Genomic DNA, 13,859 nt, shown 5'->3' with positions numbered 1-13,859 from the left:
TGCCATCACCAGCGTGCGACGACCACAGGTCAAATGCACCGCATGGTCATACCCCGAGGTGATTAAAGCCCGAAAACTGTGCACCAGAGCGTTGTTTCACCATGTATCAGCATTATCCTTAGTTTATGAGCATGAGTGTAGATGCCGTGTTCTTTGATTTCCGGAAGGCTTTCGATGCAGTTCCGAACTGCCGCCTAACGAAAGAAATGCGAGCGTACGGAATATCAGTTGTGTGATTATACTGAACAGTTCCTAGCGAACATAACACAGCGTGTCACTCTGAATGGAGAGAAGTCTTCAGACGTGAAAGTAGCTTCGGGCGTGCCCAAGGGGAGACTTTTACGGGCATTAGTTTATACTGCATATAAGGGGCGATGAAAAACTTTCCGGTCGAAAGCCATACAGTCCAGAATCAGTATGCCGAGCAGGCAACAGAATCAGTATGCCGAGCAGGCAAAATTGCCGTGTGCAATGAGGCAATCATCCCACCCACGCACAAGGTTCAAGATAACCGTTTTGTAGAACACGGTGTCCTGTTGCATGGAGAAGACCGTAGCTGCATGTCAACCGACAGGAATCGTCGATCTTTCAAGGTCTTTTCTTTAAGGAATCGAAGGCGTGATAATCGCACGGGGAGAGATCAAAACTATAGGGTGGGTGTTCGAGTGTTTCTAATGTGAGTTGAAGTAACTTCTGGGCTATGTCTTGTGTCGAATCGCGACCAGCACGGATCTTGGTGTACCATTCCATAATACTAGCTGTCGACAGACCTGCTGCCCTATACCCATTCTTCATTCTCCGACGGATGTCTACTGGTGTTTGTCCTTCGACAGCTAAGAAAAGAGTAACAGTACGTTGGTTCTTTTTGGATACATTTGGGAACAACGTCAGCATAGTTCATGTTCCCGTATTTACCGCACACACGTCGTAATGACACGAATGTAACACTTATCCCTTGCCTACATGACGTAGCTTGTATAATCGCATCGGAGTCATGCTGCGCTGCATGTTCGCTACGACAGCACCCTCAAACGGAAACATTTTGATCACCATAAGGTTTTTAACATGGCTGTCAATCAGCGACTGTTGTATCATACAAAATTTTGAAAAACACAGCCCTAATTCGTGAACACAATTAATTTGTGACCTAGGTTTCGGTGTCACAAGGGGCACCTTCTTCGGACAAAATTAAAACTAAATGTTACAGCATAACGTACCAAAAAATAGGAAAGCTGCGGTCATACCTGCCAGCGTCAGATAGTCAGATAGTCATTTCACTTTATTTCTGACTATCTGAAGCTGTCAGGTATGATCGCAGCTTTCGTATTTTTTGGTACGTTAGGCTGTAACATTTAGTTTTAACTTTGTCCGAAGAGGGTGTCCCTTGTGACACCGAAACCTAGGTCACAAATAAATTGTGTTCGCGACTGAGGTCTGTGTTTTTCAAAATTTTGTATTTTGATCACCCCTTATGTAAATGACGTAGTAGATAACGTCGGAATTTCCACGACGCTTTTCGCGGGTGATGCTGTTGTATACAGAGAGGTAGCACAAGGAAATTGTAGCGAAATGTAGGAAGACTTGCAGAGGATCGACGTTTGGTGCAGGGAATGCATCTGACCCTCAAAATAAACAAATGCAACTTGTCGCGAATAAACACCGTTTATTGTATCATTACACGATTGCTGAATAACCACTGGAAGCAGCTTCTTCCATTTAAAATGTAGGGGTGCGTATACGGAGAGATCTGAAGTAGAACCAACACGAAAAATTTGTCAGAAGTGAGGCAGATGCCACACTGAGTTTCATTGGAAGAATCGTTAAGAAATTTAGTCTATCAATAAAGGAAGCAGCTCAGGAAACACCCGTTCTACCTGTTCTTGAATTTACTCGTCAGTGTGAGATCCGTACCAGATAGATAGAGAAGATCGAAAAAAGAGCAGTACGTTCCGTTACGGGTTCCTATAGTAAGCACGAAAGGTTCACAGAGGTAATCAATGAATTCCAGTGACAGACACTGAAAGAGAGGCGTTCTGCGTCACAGTGTGGTTTATTATGAACGTTTTGAGAACGTACTTTCCTAGAAAAGTCAACAGATGCATTGCTTCCTCCTACGTATAGCTCGCGAAAAGACTATGAAGACAAAATCAGAGGGATTCGTGCCCACACGGAGGCGTACGGGCGATCGTTCTTCCAACGAGGTACTCGTGAGTGAATCAGGAAAGAGGGAAAGTTGCAGTGGTATTCAAGTACCCGCCGCCAAACGCCGCAAGCTGGCTTGAGAAGTATAGATGCAAATGTAGATGCATAGAACATTATTTACATTCTCATTGGATGCAAAATTAACTGTGTAGGGTGAAGGACGTCGAATGGAGGTAAGTTCTTCAGATAACCACAGTTCGGAAATTCACCGTTATTGAGCTATGAGAATATTTTGTATTGTTTACTCCCTAAAATTTCATTACCAAATCAAGTACTCTAGAAGTACATAATACCACAAACTTTTAAAGATAATTTGCTGTACTGTTGCACGCTCATGCTCACACTGCTGGACGCGCCCAAAAACGTTCACCTTCCGGACAATCATTTGCCACTCCCCCCACCCCCCCACCCACTCCGCGACCCTCCACCTCCATCCCCCGCTACCAACGGCTCACATTGATCGTCATCTCGTGGCCGTATATCGACAGTGGCGCATTTCGGACCTATGATTATCTGGAAAATTGTCATCGATTCGACGTCCCATACCCTCTACTGGCCCTGAAAGACTGTTCGTACTGTATGAAGCAATGATTCTCTGAAATCTAACTTATCTGTTGTTTTGTGCCTTAAAATACGATTTCGTTACATGTTGAATATTTGGTATTAAACTGCCCGACAACAGTTTTCATGACCTCCCTGTAGACTTTTTAGCTACATAACCTTCATAGCACAGCTTTTAATGGATTGCCTCCTTGATATGGAGGTCGGCGTCCATGGGTACACATGTCGATACCGTGCGTTCTATGCCCCGTTTTTGTGGTGTAAAGGTATGGACCTGGGCCCTGCTTGATGAGATCAAATGGGGATATAAGTGCAACTGGTAAGTAGAATTGACAGAGAAGAAGCTGACGACGCGCAAATACATAGGCATCCACCAGGGAGTGCTTGTTTCTATTTAGGCAAATTACGGAGAGGACAGAACCTGTGCCATGATTCTATTGCGGATTGTTCTGATACTCTTCTTTTCTGCATCAGCCTCAAGATATTAGATTTTGTGGCACATTTCAGTTGCTTATTTAGCGTGAACACAGCGAACCTAACACGTATGAGACGAAATGGGTTCAGTGATACTTACGCCAACGCGTCGGATTCTCTGCGATATGGACCATTAGTTCCAGTAAATCCTCCGCCACCTGTAACAATGACAGAGCTGAGAATGTAGTCCGACTTGGCAGTCGTATGAAATAATAACACAAAGAAATAATATATTATCTGGTATACACAGTATGTAAATTTCTCCGTAGAAATCTAGAAGGACGTATGTGCACATGAAAACCGTGCAATAACTCGACTTTTCTTCTATTATTGTTTATATGGAAAATATTTCTAAGCGATAAAATGTAACGAGTGCTGTGGTGTTATTTTCACATCTGTGACGTATGTCATAATAAAAATGATGGCTTACAGGCAAATTGCGAAATTAAAATAAAGCACAGTAGTCATAAGAAGTCCAGGACATTTGCCGTTTCAGTAAATTGGTATGCAGTTTCAAATTTTCATGGTTACATACAATGTAGCTGCTAGGAGTTTTGTTCTATCAGTCAACCTATGGTTGACACAAAGGTTGCTTTTAACAGAACACCTGTTGCAGGTGGTATGCCAGTCGTATTCTTTGACTTATGAAGTGAAGTACCAGGCAAGCTGGAAGGGTATTTACAGGTCACTGTGGACCCTAAACTTCCTGAAACGTAGAACTTTTCGTATACATTAACCATTGCCACGTGTGAAAAGACCTAGAAGAACATAAAGCCACAAACTAATGCTTCCCAGGACTGACTGGATTTCTAACGCCAAACCTTTGCTTTTGTAACCTGATACCCAGCCAATCAGCTAAGAAGTACATAGTGCCACTTTCAAAAGATGTTTAATAGTCGTAGCTTCGTGTAATCAGCTTACTTCATTCACATACGATGCAAGTCTTAGTTTTTAAGATGTTCTATAGAGAGAGAGATGGAATAGGTTGCCTAGCTTACTGTCACTTAATCCACGGCACGATAGTGTACAAATTTCGTTCGCCTTCAGTAGCTCTGTATCATGTATTCTCGATTCTAGTTGAAATATGTGTACATAAATGTCACTGATAAGGAAACCATTACGCTTCGTAACAGTCATCTCAGCTGTTGAAGTATTTGTTTACATGTTCATTTCTTTTGTTCGTTCCAGATTTCAACTACAAGAAATGTTAATAAGTTCTATCGATTAACGAAAATAAAAGAAAGAGAACAGAGGAAAGAATACCTCTATGTATGAGTTTTGTAACGACGATTCACCATACCACGTATGCGGGCTATTGTGTAGGATGTTAAGTATTCTAGGATGTTAAGCCGTGCTATATTTCTTCTACGTGGTCAAGGTTTCGATCCCTCTGCTGGAATATTCTTCAGGATCTTGTGGTGTTCACTGTTAGGTGAATACTCCGGTAACCTTGACTGCCACAATATGCTAAGGAAGATCCCAGCAGCGGAGTCGAAACGTCGTTCGTGTAGAGGAAAAGTGACGCGGCCTAACACTTTTTAACTTCAATGGCATCGATCACGAAAGTCTACAGACTTACATATGTATGTATTTGTTTCCTACCTTTATTTCATTCCTTGCGTCAGGCTAATGAATGGAGCATGATATATAATAAAAAGTTATATGGTTTCCGTGCATGTACAGTAGGCTACAATAAAAAATAAGTTAGAAAAATTCTTGGCTGACTTTACTCTGCTTACGTTGTATAAGGGGCGATCGAAACGTTTCCGTTAGAGGACGCCGCTGCAGCGTATATACAACACAGCACGATTTCGATGCGGGTATATAGGGTGAACATTAATGAAACTGCCGGCCGAAGTGGCCGTGCAGTTAAAGGCGCTGCAGTCTGGAACCGCAAGACCGCTACGGTCGCAGGTTCGAATCCTGCCTCGGGCATGGATGTTTGTGATGTCCTTAGGTTAGTTAGGTTTAACTAGTTCTAAGTTCTAGGGGACTAATGACCTCAGCAGTTGAGTCCCACAGTGCTCAGAGCCATTTGAACCATTAATGAAACTGACAAACTGTTGACACGGTTTCCTGACTGAAGATGGAGGAAAAGAGGTCCTATGGACGTGTACCCAGAAAAGCATCATTGCCACGGTAGGTGGCACTGACGAATGGAAGTTCCTCTGACCACGTGCCGTGTGTTCCTGGCGTGTTGCAAGCTGTGCGATTGACACAGCGTACAGCAAGCAGCAGAATGGTCCGGTAATCATGTCGGGAACAAGTCGAGTTGGTGCTTGTGTACGGCCAAGCAGATGGAAACGGCCGAGAGACTGAAACAAGTATCCTGACAGACACCAACAACATCACACAACATTTCAAGCCCTTTCTTTGGCGTTTGTGAGATCAAGGGGCCTTTCAGACGAACGTGCTGCGGACTGTGCGTACATCAGATTTGGAAGAGTCTGTATTGCACGGATTTGACAAGTTCTTGGTAGGTTTCTGGAGGTATATGGTACCAGATGTCTACGCACAAGTCAAGCCATTTTGGTAAATTGGCCATTGGTCTGAGGGCGCTGATCTAGCTTCCGGTAGCGTCCCAGAAGTCCTCCGTTGGGCTGTGATCACGCGAATTGGTGGTCAAGACATCTACGAGATGGACTACATGAAATGAGATCGCTTCGGAATATATCACTATTCACAAACCATTATGAGCAGTGAAAAATGGCTTGTGACTGGTCTCAAAAGGAGGATTGCATATTTGGAAGGTGGAACTGAAGTTGGCAGAAAATGGAGGAGAAATAGTTTGGTGGCCAAGTGTCTATATTGGTGGGATGGGTCTAAAGGTGTTGCAGTGAGGAGTGAGTCATCTGGACAGATGGTAACGATAACATCATCTGGACGCCAGCGCCGACACCATGATGGAGGCCTCACAGAAGATTATGATACGCCATTGGAGACACAAATTGGTGTGGCGTCCGAGGTTGTCCATATTGATGGGCTGGGTCTGGATGTGTTGGTCAACATGACGGGGAGATGCGGCAAGTACTTCTTTAGCCATTGCCAAGGTAGCTAATGGCAGGCGAGACGTGGGACTGAAATGGGGAAAGCTCTGGGATTGCTTTGGGTGCATGCCCTAGTTGTCGCAGGACACTGTTGAAGCAGACCGAGAGTCTGTTGGTGGCCAGTAACTGAGAAGGAACTTCAAACGTAACGTGTACTGTCGAGATGATTGCCAACCTGTGCAGTCAATAGTCGACGTGGGATGTGGCCAAGCTATCGTGGACATGGTCCACCTGAAGCATGGGCATGTCTTTACACACTGGCCAGATAAGATACCAAACACCATCAGATATGGAGAAGTGTGGTGCTATTTTATGCAGAACACTAGCAGTGTCATTCAGGGGCTTGAATGTGTTTAGTGGGCAGCTAAGAGATTGTCTGATTGGGATTCTTGCACAGCACATACTGTGTACATTCAATACGGGCAGTGGCTGGTGTGTGTGTTTTGAGTACGAAGTGTTCGTTACAAGTTCCGGTATTACACAGGACGGCCATGAGTGTGCAAGAGTCTGCCTTTGTATTTTGTCCTATCTCTATGCTGAGAGCGTGTTCTACCATTTTACAGAAGACAGTTCTTTATTGTCTTTAGAATCATGCTGTAGTTCTGTTCACCTACTGTACATAGCTATAAGTTCCCTGAAAAATATATTTCTGTTGTTGTCGATAGCCTTATAAACCTGTTGTTTGTAGCAGCAGTAAGTTGTTGGTGGAGTCCCTTGGAAGTAGAGGTAGATCTTGTGATTTTAAATTGATATTGTACTTTGTTGATATGGATGCTCGATTGTAAAGTACAACAGCAGGAGAGTGTGAATACTGTGCTTTTTATTTTGTTGTTCTTGGTTTGTGCCCACTTGTGTGCCACAGGTTTCAAATGGTTCTAATGGCACTGAGCACTATGGGACTTAACTTATGAGGTCATCAGTCCCCTAGAACTTAGAACTACTTAAACATAACTAACCTAAGGAGATCACACACACCCATGCCCGAGGCAGGATTCGAACCTGCGACCGTAGCGGTCGCGCGGTTCAGACTGTAGCGCCTAGAACCGCTCGGCCACCTGGGCCGGCTGAGTCACAGCGGCTGAAACACATTTGCTATATAGGGTGATCAGAAATAGTCTTAAGCGTGGACAGGTGTTGCAAGGTAGGTTGTGGGAGAGATAATTCTTGTTAAGAGAAACATCGATGCTTTATGCCGTTTTCGAGATAATCAGCATTGAAGATAGCCAATCAGGCCGTTGAACGCGGAAATTCAAACGGCGCGTCAGATACAATTAGTGTCATTTGTTCTCATAGCGCAGATGGCCGCGCACTGGACTGCTTAGCCTTTGGCTCGCTTTCGATCCCTACTACCGTCCCATATCCAATTTTTGTATCACTCTCGGGCTCGAGCTGCTTGAATGTGCACCCGCAACGGCCCGGTTGGCTATCTTCAGCGCTAATTAATTCCGAAAAAGCTCAGCTTATCGAATTTTTTTCGTATCAATTATTTCTCAGCACGATCTACCGTGCAACACCCTTACAATTTTTGCAGACTGTTTCTGACCACCATGTATATATTAGTTAGGAAGATTTTTTTGATTATAGTGTTATGTTCATTTTTACATAAGGATGTACTCTGGGCAGTAACACAGCGCTGCCATGGGTATGCAAGCGTCTGCTTTTGTATTGTGTCTTATCTCTACGTTGGGGACGTATTCCCCCATTGTACAAGAGACGGTTCTGTCCTCCCTTTGAAAGCGTGCTGAAGAAGTGTTCAACTTTTGTGCTTAGCTAAATGACATCTAAGTTTATATTGCAGTTTTTGTCCATAGCCTAGGTGGCCTTAGTAGCCCTGTTGTATCTGGCAGTACTAACATGGAGACCACACGGCTATTGGGTTATTTTAATGTTTTATATTTATGTTATGTGAAGTTCAGAACTTATACACCACCTACACAAAAAATCCTTCCATGTAACTTTCAAAAATTATCAAGAAAAATGAGTACGATCGAGTGTCTTTAGTACCATAAAGTATGGTTGATTTTTTAATAAATCTATGGTAGAGTGCTCGTCTGGCTGACCTGGGTTTGACTGCTGGCTGAACTGAATTTTTAAACAGAGGAGCATTTCGTGAAACGAAACTACATAAAGATGGATTTATAGGTAGCACTCAAGAACATAATCACTAGATCGCTGACTGTACTCTCATTTCAGTCATTTTTCTGTTTTTTTTTTTTTTTCATTTTTGTGTGTTCAGTTCTAACACCTGTATCATTTAAACATAAAATTTATCAGAGATATGTTAAAGGTCACATTCCGAATTATGATTTTTATAAAGTGTGTGGGTCTTTTTATATCTAATTACACACTGGATACAAAAATCCAGTATTCAATGCAAATAGACATTCTTAATTACCGTTATTTTACAAAAGATCGTTAATAGATATCGCTTGGATCTAAAAAAATCACATGTTAAATTTTTTCACATTTATGTACTTTACTTCTCAGAGAAATTATTCGTTTAAAAATTTAAGACAACCAGGAATCAAGCCTATGGTTTACAGATGGCAGTCAAGCTCCCTACCTCATAACTACACCGCCTATCGAAATATCCACCTTAGCGTACTGTATTAAGACTGCTCGGAAAACTTCAAACCGGATTTTCACGAGAACCGTTGGGAGTTGCATCGAACTGCTCGACTGTAACGCACAATGAGCAAAAAGTGTGAATATTGTGCTTTCAGTTTTATTCGTCCTGGCTGGTGCCAGCTTGTGTGCCACAGGGTCTGAAACAGAACTGAACTGTACATCGTACTGATTGGGATTAAAAAAAAATTATTATGGTGTTATATCCACTTTTTACGTGAACATTGGCCCTGGACAGAATTTTGCCGCGCGAAATGTGGCAATGGTTAGCACACTGGACTTGCATTGGCGATGCCGAGGTTCAAATCCTTGTCCCTAAATTTCTCCAGGCACATGCCAGGATGGCAATGCCTATTTTCCTCCACATGCGTGAACTAATCAGAGCTTTTTCTCGGATTCCACCTACCACGGTTTCGCCTATTTTATTAGGAATTTTTTTAACGAGTCTACAGCTGGTTGTTCAGTGGTTAGCGTTGCTGCCTCTATATCATGGGGACTTGGGTTTGATTCCTGGCCAGGCTGGAGATTTTATTTACTTGGGGGCTGGGTGTTGTGTTGTCATCATACTTTCATCATAATCATCGATACACAAGTGACCGAAGTGGTATCACTGAAAAAGCCTTGCAATAGGCGGTCAAAGAACCCTAGATAGAGTCTCTCTGCGAATAATACCATACAAGCATTTCATTTCATTAAAAACAGTCACTCTGTTTTCTAAATTCCGATGTGTTTGATATAGTTTTCTTTATCGATAGCTTTTTAAGAATGCCGCAGTAAGGATATGTAATTTAATTTTTGAGTTACAGACATTAGTTACTTGAACAACTGAAATACTTTTACGCTAGACTCATCAATATACAACTCGTATTCGAGCGGAAAACAGTACCCGACGAATGTCCACCTGAAACCTTATTAAAAATCTGTTACGAATTTTTAATGACTTTTTGCACACTTCTGGACCGATTTCCGCAATGACAAGCTCAATATGGCCGTTTAACTTGGAGAAGGAGGGGGAGAGGAATCTTATCGTTTTGTTCGAGTAAACATGTGACTTTACGTATCCCCATAGTAAACTGTCGCAGGGCGTCTTTTCTTGGTGGCTCATTCTGGTCCCCATACAGCGAGATGAGGCGACCCTGAAATTTCCCCTGCAGCAATAAGAGCAACTACCCGAGGTACGACAGGATCTAGCTGGATTCACTCGGTTTCGAGGTCTATCCCCTCCTTTTGGGGCTAAGGTAACTTATTTATCAGGGGATAAGGGGATACTTAAAGCATTCTTGAAACTGTAGAACCCTGTCGCTATCGCCAGCTAAAAATCCTTGCGAAAGAGTCGTTCGTTGTGCAATCATCAACTGCTGAAGTGTTATGCGACTATTTTCATAGTCTCTAATTCACCAGTTACGCTTGCTGTTCATTAGGAAATGCGCGTCGTAGCTAAGGATGATATTCTTCGCAAAACTGTCATCCACTTATTGGTTTGGCAGCACCCAGTCGGTGAATTGAAGCGTCTGCAAATAGCGGATTGGATACAACTGTTGTTTCAATTGAAACTTGCTAGAGCGTAGATGAAGATATTTTGTCAGATTTTATTGCACAACGTTTCTTTAAATTTCTTGTAATCGAAGGCAAACTGAACTTCGGGGACTTCGGTCAAACCTCTCATATACTGGGGCAATGTTTTCAGCAATCCAGGAGGTACTGTGTCGCTTTGCTGTTTTAACTACACCACCTCAACTACTTTCTTCAGACTTCTTAATTATCTGTCGAATTGGTAACGAAACTGGTACGTTTCAACAATCGAAAATAGCGCCCAATTTGTGATGCGTTTCTATAGATTTTTTCAGTATTTGTAATAATTTAGACTACGACAACGCGTTGTTCACAAAGTGATTCATTCAGTAATGTCTAAATGTCCGCAGCTCGTGGTCGTGCGGCAGCGTTCTCGCTTCCCACGCCCGGGTTCCCGGGTTCGATTCCCGGCGGGGTTAGGGATTTTCTCTGCCTCGTGATGACTGGGTGTTGTGTGATGTCCTTAGGTTAGTTAGGTTTAAGTAGTTCTAAGTTCTAGGGGACTGATGACCATAGATGTTAAGTCCCATAGTGCTCAGAGCCATTTGAAACATTTTTTTGTCTAAATGAACAATAGCAAGCATTGCCATTAGGTCGGAACGAAAATATTGTGCCATTTAAACTGTGCATTCCTATTATGAAGCAGCGAGTGTCTTACGTAACTGAAAAGGAGTACGGCACGCCACTGCTAACGATAAATATACGACTGAAAGTTTGTCAAACTTCCGGTAGCTACTTGAAAAAAGAAAGGTAGTGCTCAGTACAAATATATCGCTGAAAGATTGTGAAATCTTGTTTGGCTGATTGAAAAAAGAAAGCCCGCATCTCGTGGTCGTGCGGTAGCGTTCTCGCTTCCCACGCCCGGGTTCCCGGGTTCGATTCCCGGCGGGGTCAGGGATTTTCTCTGCCTCGTGATGACTGGGTGTTGTGTGATGTCCTTAGGTTAGTTAGGTTTAACTAGTTCTAAGTTCTAGGGGACTGATGACCTAAGATGTTAAGTCCCATAGTGATCAGAGCCATTTGAACCATTTTGAAAAAAGAAAGGTATCGGTCGCACGTAATATTCAGATTGAACACATCTGAGTTTGTAATTCGGAATGGCCAAAAATATGCGTAGTGCAAATAAAAAGAAATGCTGCAGCAACGGACTCATCGGTAAAGCGATAAATGTATAATTGAGAGTTGCCCAGTGCTTCGCACGTTATGCGATAACAACAGCGGATTCGCGGAAACCGACGCTGTCAGTGTGGCTCGTGCAGCTGCCGCATTTGTAACATGCAAATTTAATCCGGTCAGCAGTGTGAGGTTAATGAAAAGGCCGACGCTAATTAACTGGTATTACAGTCACGAAACTGGGTTCGCGGTACACTTTACTAAATTGTTTTGGTGCGGTCTGTGGAAGGCGGAACTCCACACCTGCGACAGGAATCACAACACTGCCTAATGGATGTGTCAACTTGCGTAATGAGGAATACCATCGCAAATCGTGAAACGACATGTTAATCCTCTAGCCATCCCTTTATTTTGATATGAGAGACGGCGAAAAACTAAGAGGGTTACTATAGGTCCAAATAATGAGAAAATTATGCCTATGCAATCATGTGTATTGTATCTCATGATCTATGTCCTGCGCAGTGCATTTTTAATGTGTTTAGATCTCTACCTGTCTCGAGATGTAGAAAGAACTGCTCCACATCAGTTCCATCACAGCGACCAGTTCTTGCCGTAAAATACGAGGCGAGCTGATAGTGGGCGAAAGGGGTCACCATTGGAGATATTCCAGGGCTGATTTCAGGTTTCAGCATTTGCCCTACAATTTCCTGTCAGAAAGGGCAAGTTCGTAGTAAAAGACGGAAAGTCATCGAGTAAAACAGAAGCAATATCCGGCGTTCCACAAGGAAGTGTTATAGGCCCTCTATTGTTCCTGATCTATATTAACGACATAGGAGACAATCTGAGTAACTGTCTTAGATTGTTTGCAGATGATGTTGTCATTTACCATCTTGTAAGGTCATCAGATGAACAAAACGACTTGCAAAAAGATTTAGATAAAATATAGGTATGGTGCTGAAAGTGCTAATTGATCCGAGTAAAGAAAAGTGTGAAGCTATTCTTATGAGTACTAAAAGAAATCCGCTAAATTTCGATTACGCGATGAGTCACGTAAATCTGAAGACTGTAAATTCAACTAAATACTTGGGGATTACAATTACAAATACCCTAAATTGGAACGATCACATAGATAATGTTGTGGGTGGAGCAAACCAAAGACTGCGATTCATTGGTAGAACAATTAGAAGGTGCAACAGGTCTACTAAAGAGACTGCTTACACCACGCTTGTCCGCCATTTTCTGGAATATTGCTGTGCAGTGTGGGATCCGCATCAGGTTGGACTGACGGATGACATCGAAAAAGTACAAAGAAGGGCAGCTCGTTTTGTATTATCGTGAAATAGGGGAGATATTGTCACAGACATCATAAGTGAATTGGAATGGCAGTCATTAAAACAAAGGCGTTTTTCGTTGCGACGGGATCTTGTCATGAAACTTCATTCACCAGTTTTCTCCTCCGATTGCGAAAACATTCTGTTGGCATCCACGTACATAGGGAGAAACGATCATCACTATAAAATAAGAGAAATCAGGGCTCGATTTTCTCGCTTGCCGTTCGAGAGTGGAATGGTAGAGAGGCAGCTCGAAGGTGGTTTAATTAACCCTCTGCCTGGCACTTTATTGTGAATAGCAGATTAATCACGTAGATGTAGACGTAAATGTAGAAACGATGTGTTGTTGACTAGAGTCACCATCAGCTATAACCGATTGTACAAGTAATCAGTTCATAGTGAAGACTGTAAGACGATTCAATTTTTGACAGTAATAACTAGGGAGCAGCCATACCATTCAGAACAGTGTTTTTCTTTTCTACCCTTCATAGGTCGAATCGAGTTGATCATCATTCCCAATGGCGCTGACGCAGAGACTGGTGAAAGAAACAGGCGGTTTCTGTGGTCAGTGACGACATAATTCACAAAATGAACAGCTAGCCAGAAGAAAAGTCCAGAGTATAGTCATATGTGCAAAAAATCAGTGGAGAAATCCGAAGCTGGAAACGTAAACACAGGATAGATATAACACTCTGCTGCCAATACAAGAGGAGATGGACACAGGCAGGAGGAGAGGGAGATGGGCGGAGAGAGGGGGGAGTTGAGATGGTCCAAGAGAAGGGTGTGGAGGCAATGGACACAGGGAGGAGGGGGCGAGATGAACAGAGGAGGGGTAGGAGGAGGAGGTGTTGGTGGTCATAACGGGTAGTAGGCGATAGACACACTCACTCACTCACACACACACGCACACACACACACACACACACACACACAC

At 43.0% G+C, this 13,859-nt stretch overlaps 1 protein-coding gene across 1 annotated transcript in view; it reads right to left on the bottom strand.

Annotated features, from left to right (window-relative positions):
* LOC126481555 (uncharacterized) overlaps positions 1–13,859 on the bottom strand; it is a 391,928-nt gene that overhangs the window by 26,727 nt on the left and 351,342 nt on the right. Inside the window, exon 6 of the mRNA XM_050105397.1 lies at positions 3,338–3,395. Coding sequence (XP_049961354.1) covers positions 3,338–3,395 — 58 coding nt within the window. The remainder of the gene's footprint in view (positions 1–3,337; positions 3,396–13,859) is intronic.

The sequence above is a fragment of the Schistocerca serialis genome, chromosome 5 (genome assembly GCF_023864345.2).
Source record: "Schistocerca serialis cubense isolate TAMUIC-IGC-003099 chromosome 5, iqSchSeri2.2, whole genome shotgun sequence".
NCBI lineage: Eukaryota > Metazoa > Arthropoda > Insecta > Orthoptera > Acrididae > Schistocerca > Schistocerca serialis.
Note: the sequence above shows the minus strand (reverse complement) of the source record. Positions and strands in the feature narration are given on the sequence as shown.